Raw genomic sequence first — 8,769 nt, 5'->3', positions numbered from 1 at the left:
AAAATAAAATAAAATATTTATCCAGCCTTTCTCTTTTAAACTATGTCTTCACTGAGGCGGGCAGAATGCTTTTGGGTCTCTTTATTTGTAGCTTTTCTTTGGAGGGTTAAATCCACTGCCATTTAAGATGGATAGATGAGCAATGGTTTCTTTCATTTTGTTCTTTTCCTCTAGTCATTTTGATCATTTGGTCTTCCTCTCTTCATCTTTTTGCTTTGATGATTTTCTATAATATTCTTTTCTAGTTCTCTGTATCCACCCTTCCAGTGGCCATGTACACTTTCCATATTTTCATGACAGTAGCTACCTTTCATTTCTGGCTGTCCAGCTCCCTTACGAATCTTTTGTAAGGCTAGCTTGGTGATCATGAACACCTCTTTTTATTTCTCTTAGAAGCTGTTCCTTCATTTTTTTTAAGGGTAGCTTTTCTGGGTATAGCTGGAATTGATTTTCTTCCAGGATTTGTCTTTCAATGGATTCCTAAGGTCAAGAGTTTCTGCTCAGAAACCTGTAGCTAGTCTGATGGCAATACCGTTAAATGTAACAAGTGTTTCTCAAATTTTCTCTCAAAAGTTCTGTGTCATCTTAACACTTTTGACAGGTTAATGTATCACAGATTCTAATTTCTCACTGACCCTTGAGTTCTCCTGTCAGCGTTTCAAAAATGCAGCTGTATACCTGTTACTTTTATCCTCTGTGGGAGAGCAACAGAATTTTGGCCACTAGAATCAGGAATCATGAGAAAAAGAGAGATGGATTTGGGTATGTTAATTTTGTACCTTGTCTTCTTATTTTTGCGGGGCGGGGGGGCGGGGGGAGGGAGGAAGGTCCGGTCATGAGGCCTGAACTCTGGGCCTGGGCGCTCAAGGCTAGCGCTCTACCACTTGAACCACAGCACCACTTCCAGCTTTTTTTCTTTTTGCTTATGTGGTGCTGAGGAATCGAACCCAGGGCCTCAGGCATGCAAGGCAAGTACTCTACCACTGAGCCACCTTCCCAGCCCCTGCAGAGTGATTTTTATTGGCTTAATGTAACCTGAATAATGGCCCAGATTAATTCTTTGTTCCACAAAAGGAGCTTATCATTTTCTCACCTCTGTCTTCCAAGTTTTGCAGCTTATGTTTTAAAGCAGTGTTTTCCACTAATAAGTCTTGGTTCACAATCTGAAACATACATATATATACAATTACCATGTATATGCATATATATACACATAGAATACACACACACATACACACACATACCTAATTACAAATGGAGAAGGTACTAGATTATGTTTTAAAAAGAGTAAGCCAAGCTGTGTTCAGGGGGTTCTACCTGTAATTGTAGTTACTCATGCCAAGATATAAAAGTTCATGAGCTGGGTACCAGCAACTTATTCACCTGTAATCCTAGCTACTCACAGGGCTGAGATCTAAAGATCACAGTCTGAAGCCATCCCAGGCAGCAAAGTCCATGAGACTCCTATTTTCAATTAACCCTCAAAAAGCTGGAAGTACAGCTGTGGCTCAAGTGGTAGAGAACTAGCCTTGAGCAATAAAAGCTTAGGGACAGCAACCAGGCCCTAGATTCAAGCCCCAAGACTGGCACATAAGTTCATGAGACTTTATCCCAACCAATGGCTGGGTGTTGTGCATTTGAAAGCATAATGGTTGGGTGCAGTGGCACATGCCTGCCATCCCAGTGATGAAGAGTAGCACAAATAAGAGAATTCAGGCTGGTCCAGGAATAAAGTGAGACCTTATCTTGAAAATAATCAACACAAAGAGAGACTGATAGAGTGGCTTAACTACAAATGTGCCTGAGTAACTGCAAGGCCCTAGGTTCAAATCCCAGTACTTCTGAGAGGGGGGAAACAGGCAGGGTTAGAAGGTAGATTCAAACTGCACATCATTTGAGGAGAGTCAGGGTGACAAAGGAGATATGATATTCTGAAGAAAAAAGAAAGAAAGAAAGAGAAAGAGAGGGAAAGAGAAAGAGAGAGAACATTGGGAATCACAGAGAGATAAGACAACAGAAAAATATGGAAACCCAGAGGCAACAGAGAAAAGCAGCAAATAGATTAAAACACTGTCCCCAGCTTCCTGGAAGAAACTAACGATACAATCATGAGGTAAACCAGAAGGTCCTGGTGACAGACTGGTTGCAAGGTAGGTAATTCCTTCCCATCTCCCACAGGTCTTAAATGAACATGGGGCTTCGTTGAGTCATCAGATGTTCTAGCATGGAAGAAAGACATTCTGTCACTGCCCACATCTGAGTGTTATAGCAAGACACCATCTGCAAAGAGGGTCTCTTGTTTGAGATTGTTACCATGAGGGCTAAAAACAAGGAGCCTTGAGATGATCTGCCATAATGTCTGGGTGGTAGATAGCCAAGAGATGTGGTCATGGAAGGGAAAGTCTAATGTGGTCCTCCAGAGGACTCGAAATGTGTGAGGGAACACCAGCAGCTAGGAACATGGTGGCAGAGTTCACGTTCTCCCTGGTGAGGAGCAAATGCAATCCTCTGAGAGTTGTGATCAAAGCAAAGCCCTGAGCTGTGGCTGCAAGAGGTGTTCAGCCTCCAGAACCTGCCTACTGGCTGCACGTGTTAGCTGCTACAAGGGGCTGAAGCCCTGAGCACAAACCCTCTGATTGCTGCCACACCCACAGCCTCCTCCCCCAGACCCCGACAGGGAGGTGAACTGTTGGGCCACTGCTGAGAAGAATACGGCTCACCTTATTCTTATGTATCCAAGCATATTTGCTGACAGGTAGGACTGAGCATCCTAAGGCCGGACCACCTGAATCATGACATATTCTAAGCCTTCTATCCCTTACAGGGGCTGGACAAGGTCTACCAGCCCTAAGACCAGCAGGCAGAGTATCTGTTAGTTCTCACCCTAGCTGGGCACAATTCAGTGCCCCCCTACACAGAGACAAATGCAGACTCAGAGTAAAATGATAGGAAAAGGCTTTCTACACAAACAGAGCCCCAAAGGATATGCTCATATGTTCATAGATATGTTCATATCTAACAAAGCAGACTTCAAACAAAACTTTAGTCCTGAGAAGGTCACTTCATATGGATAAAAGAAATGATCTATCAAGAGAATATAACAATTGTAAACACATATGCATGGAATGTTGGTGCTCCAACTTTAATAAAGAAACACTACTGGTATAAAAACATAGAGAGAAAAAAAGAGAGAAAAAATAAAAACATAGAGAGATCCAAGACAATAATAGAGACCTCAATACCTCCCTATCATTTGATAGATACATAATCCAGATGAAAATATCCACAAAGAAACTTCAGAATTCAATGACACTTTAGATCCAATGGACTTAACAAGCATCTGAAGACTGATCACTGCCACAGAATACACATTCTTTTCAGCCGCCCATGGAACTTTCTCCAAAATGGATTATATCCCAGAACACAAAGCAAGTTTTAACAAATACAAGAATATAGGCATTTTTTTATATTTTATCAGACCATGAGTAATATTAAAGCCCAATAACAACAGAAAATATTCAAACATCTGGAGAATGAGTATCAGTAGGTTATTAAAGAATTAAGGACAGGGCCAGTCGCCGGCGGCTCACACCGAAGCTGTGGTTTAAGTGGTAGAGCACTAGCTTTGAGCACAAAAGCTCAGGGACAACTCCCTGACCCTGAGTTAAAGACCCAGGACTGACACACATACAGACACACAGACACACACACAGAAACACACACACACAAAAGCAAAGCAGGGAAAAGATATAGTCTATGTGACTGATAAAAGTGTAACGGGCCAGGCTTGGGGGCTCACACCTGTAATCCTCGATACTCAGGAGGCTGAGATCTGAGGATCCCAATTGAAAGCCAGCCCCGGCAGGAAAATCTGTGAAACTCTTATATCCAACAAACCACCAGAAAACCGGAAGTGGTGCTGTGGCTCAAGTGGTAGAGCACTTGCCTTGAGTTGAAAGCTGAGGGACAGTGCTCAGGCCCAGAGTTCAAGACCCACGACTGACAAAAAGAAAAAAGAAAGAAAGAAAGAAGGACAGAAATCAGAATTGAAGTCTAGAGTTGAAATGAATAGGAAACCACAACTTAGCCTTTGAGATACAACAAAGGAAGTGCTAAGAGGGAAGATTACAGTTATCGGGTTACATTTGTGTTCTAAAGAAAGGAATAGAAGTTGGTGCTGGTGGCTCATGCCTGTAATCCTAGCTACTGAGGAGGCTAAGATCTGAGGATCACGGTTCAAAGCCAGCCCTGGCAAGGAAAGTCTGTGAGACATTTATCTCCAATAAACCACTAGAAAACTGGAAGTGGCGCTGTGGCTCAAGAGGTAGAGCACTCGCGGGGACAGTGCCCAAGCCCAGAGAGTTCAAGCCCCATGACCAATCAAAAAAAAGAAAGAAAGAAAGAAAGAAAGGAATAGAAGGAATATACCCAACATAATTCATACTTTACATGAAAAGCCTCTTGACAATACCATATTAATTAAATGGGGGAAATGAAGCTATCGTCTTTAAAATCAAATACTTTCTAGTGTGTCCATTTTGTCCACTCTCATTCAATTTAGTGCTTGAATTCTTAGCCAGAGCAATAAGGCAAGAGAAAGAAATAAAAAGTACACAAATAAAAAGGAAGAACTTACCCAGGTACCATTGGCTCACACCACTAATACTTGCTATTCAGGAGGCTAAGATCTGAGGATTGTGGTTTTAAGCCAGCAAGGACAGAAAAGTGTGTGAGACTCTTCTCCCCAATTAACCATCAAAGAGCCAGAAGTGGAGCTGTGGCTCCAACAGTAGAGTGTCGGCCTTGAGCAAAAAAACTCAGGGATAGTGCCCAGACCCCAAGTTTAAGTTCCAAGAGAAGGAGAGGGAGAGGGAGAGGGAGAGAAAAATGTTCAATGCCATTTTTCATAGAAATAGAAAAATCAATCCAAAAATTCATAGAGAAGCATAAGGATACTAACCCTGAGCAACAAGAACAATGCTGGGGGTATCCCAATATCTGACTTTAAATTATACTACACCACCACAGGTTTAAAAGCAGGGGCAGCAAAGTACAAACAGATCCATAGCTTGTCTTCAATGGCTCACATCTATAATCTTATTTACTCAGAAGGCTGAGATCTGGAGGAACATAGTTTGAAAGCCAACCTAGACAAAAAGTCCATGAACTTGTTGTACCCCCAAATACCCAGCAAAAAGCATGGCTAGGTATTTGTCTCAACTGATAGAGCAAGTCAGGGTAGTGTGAGACCCTGAATTCAAACTGGAGGAGGAGGAGGAACAGGAGGAGGAGTAGGAAGGAAAGAAAGAAAGAAAGGAAGGAAGAAAAGAAGGAAAGAGAGAAAGAAGGAAAGAAAGAAAGAAAAGAAAAGAAAAAGAGGAGGAGGAGGGAGGGAGGGAAGCAAGCAAGGAAGGAAGGAAGGAAGGAAGGAGAAAAAGAAGAATAGGAGGATGGGCTGGGAAGGTGGCTCAGTGGTAGAGCACTTGCCTTGCATGCCTGAGGCCCTGGGTTCGATTCCTCAGCACCACATAAGAAAAATCCGGAAGTGGCGCTGTAGCTCAAGTGGTAGAGCACTAGCCTTGAGCTGAAGAGCTGAGGGACAGCGCCCAGGCCCAGAGTTCAGGCCCCACGACGGGACCAAAAGAAGAGAAAGAGGAAGGTGAAGAAGGAGAAGAGGAAGAAGAGGAGGAGGAGGAGGAAGAGCAATTACTAGAAATATAGACTACAGACCAATGGAATAAGATCCAGAAAACAAGCCTGTGCATCTATAGCCATTTGATTTTTTTCCCAAAAGCTCCAAAAATATAGTGGAGAAATAAAAAACAATTTCAAACAAATGTTATTGAGAAAACTTAATGTCCACATGAAGAAGACAGAAACTAAGCACCTATCTTTACAAAAACTAATTTGAAGTGGATCAAAGATTCAAATGTAGGACGCAAAACCTTGAAACTACTACAAGAAGACACAAAAGAAACACCCTCAAAAATATATATTAATACATATATAACATGTATTATATTATGTAATCTACATAATACATAGATTAATAAATACTTTTTTGAATAAGACTCTAATGTCTCAGGAAATTTTAGAAAACTTGACAAATGGTATTGTATTTAAACTATAAAACTTCACAAAGCAAAGGAAAAAATAAAACAGAATCGAGATAAATGCAGAGAATGAGAGTAAATCTTTTCCAGCTCTTCATCAAAGGATTAATATTCAGAATAATAAAGAACTCCAAAAGTTTGACACCAAAAGGACAAACAATGCAATAACAGTTATCAAAAAGAAGAAATACAAATGGCCCAAAAATATAATCAGGAATATTAAGCCATAAAGGAAATGCAAATCAAAATGACACTGAGCTTCAACCTCAACTCCATCAAAATGGTGGAGTAAACAAACAACCAACCAATGCTGGTAGGAATGCAAGAGTTGAGAAGGCAGGAACACATATACACTATTGGTAGGAATGTAAATTAGTGAAGCCACTATGGAAATCAGTACGGAGGTTCTTCACAAAGCTAAAAATAAGACTAATATAGAACTATGCCTGACCACTCCTGGGAATAATCTGAAGAGATAGCTGTACACTATATTTATAGCACCACTACTCACAAACAGCCAAGTATGAAATCAGCCTAGATGTTTATGACATATATATATATGTATGCACACACACACATACACACACAGACACACTGGAGTATTATTTAACAACAGTGGAAGGATGCTATTTTTAGGTGTATGGGTAGAACTAGTGCTAATCATGTTAGGTGAAATAAGCCTGACCAAGAAAGATATATATCACATATTCTCTCTTATATTCAGAATCTAGATCCAAAACAACCAACAAAATAATAATGACACGAGGTAAAACAAGGATACTGTATTGGAATAGAAAACTGGAGAAATGGTGAAAGGAGAAGTTGATTGGGCAGTGGGGGGGGGTGCGGAGAGATGGGGATTGAATACAATTGAATTCATATATATATATACATATATAATAAAATCAAAATTTATTGAAAGGAGAGAGAATGGGTTATAAGTAGCAATATTTGATTAAAATATGCATGTCTAGAAACATCACAATGAAACCACCTTTGTAAAATACACAGTAATAAAAATTTTTAAAGAATAAATCATGTGATGCCAATATAATTCTAACTCTAGAAAATCAAATAAACCACCACCAATTAAATCATACCTGAGACACATTTTCTTCAGCTTTTGAGTGTTCCAAGGAAGGGCCATCGCTGAATCGGTAGGTACTTTGAAGTTCTGAATACAAGAGATAACAGTTCCAGATGAACAAGCACATTAAAAGTTTGGCAAAATTCAGCAATCAAGTCAACTTGTGCTGGTATTTAGTCTGATGGGAAATTTTATTCCTGATTCAACATTACTACTTATTATTGGTCTATTTAGTATTTATATGCTCTCATAGTTTAGTTTTGCTAAATATTTATTCAAAAATTTGTTCACCTCTTCTAGGCTTTTCATTGTTAGTATATATTTTTTTCATAAAAATCAGCAATGATTATTTTTCAGTGGTACTGTTTGTAATGCCTTTTATTTGCATCTCTGACTTTACATAATTCCTTTTCTTCATTAATGTAGCTAAATTTTTTGTTGTTTTTTTTTTAATCAACTCTTGGGTCTGGGAAGGTAGCTCAGTGGTAGAGCACTTGCCTTGCATGCATGAGGCCCTGGGTTTGATTCCTCAGCACTACATAAGCAGAAGAAGCCGGAAGTGGCGCTGTGGTTTAAGTGGTAGAGTGCTTGCCTTGAGCTGAAGAGCTGAGAGACAGCTCCCAGGCCCAGAGTTCAGGCCCCACAGCCAAAAAAAAAAAAAATCAACTCTTTAGCCGAGTGCCAGTGGCTCACACCTGTAATCCTACCTGAGATCTGAGGACCATGATTGGAAGCCAATCTTGGAAGGAAAGTCTGTGAGACTCATCTCCAATTAAGTACCAAAATGCTGGAAGTGGAGCTATGATTCTCAAGCCTTGAGAAAAAGCAGCTCAGTGACAGCACCCCGGCCTTGAATTCAAACTCCAGGGTTGGCACACAAACACACATACACACACATAAAAATCAACTCTTTATTTCATTGATCTTTTTCACTGTTGTTTTGGGGTTGGTTTGCTTTTGGGTGGTTTTGTTGTTATTGTTTTTTGGTCAGTCATGGGTCTTGAAGTCAAGACATGGGTGCTATCCCTGAGCTCTTTTGCTCAAGGTTAACACACTACCACTTTGAGCCACAACTCTACTTCTGGTTTTCTGGTACTTAATTGGAGATAAGAGTCTTACAGACTTTCCTGCCTGGGCTGGCTTTGAACCCTGATCCTCAGGTCTTAACCTCCTGAGTAGCTAAGATTACAGGTATGAGCCACTAGCACCTGGCTGTTTTGTTTTTAAGTCCCTATTTCACTTATTTCTGCTCTAATATTCACATCTTTTCCTCTACTCATTATGGGTTGGTTTGGTCTTATTTTTATAAGTCTTTGAGATGCATATTTAAAGTTTTTCCATCTTTAAACAGAGGTACTTGTTGCTAGAGATAGTACTTTTACTGTAGCCCACAGGTTTTGGTGTGTTTCACCTCACTCATTCCAAGAAAAGTTTTTCTATTGCGACTTCCTTGATGTCTTACTACTGACTCAAGAGTGTGTTTGCTCTCCCTACATTTCTATAATTTCTGAAATGTTTGTTGACATCCTCCAGTTTCAGTCCATTGTGATCTCTCTCTCTTTCTCTCTC

The 8,769-nt window shown here is 40.3% G+C and overlaps 1 protein-coding gene across 1 annotated transcript in view; it reads right to left on the bottom strand.

The window, feature by feature from the left end:
• Positions 1-8,769, bottom strand: part of Sycp2l (synaptonemal complex protein 2-like) — a 103,256-nt gene that overhangs the window by 41,385 nt on the left and 53,102 nt on the right. The window contains exons 27-28 of the mRNA XM_013016632.1: positions 7,214-7,287; positions 1,094-1,163 (exon numbers count right to left, since the gene is read on the bottom strand). Coding sequence (XP_012872086.1) covers positions 1,094-1,163; positions 7,214-7,287 — 144 coding nt within the window. The remainder of the gene's footprint in view (positions 1-1,093; positions 1,164-7,213; positions 7,288-8,769) is intronic.

This window comes from Dipodomys ordii, unplaced genomic scaffold (genome assembly GCF_000151885.1).
Source record: "Dipodomys ordii isolate 6190 unplaced genomic scaffold, Dord_2.0 Scaffold32, whole genome shotgun sequence".
Taxonomy (NCBI): Eukaryota; Metazoa; Chordata; class Mammalia; order Rodentia; family Heteromyidae; genus Dipodomys; species Dipodomys ordii.
The sequence above is the reverse complement of the archived record's forward strand: the minus strand, read 5'-3'. Positions and strand labels throughout refer to the sequence as shown.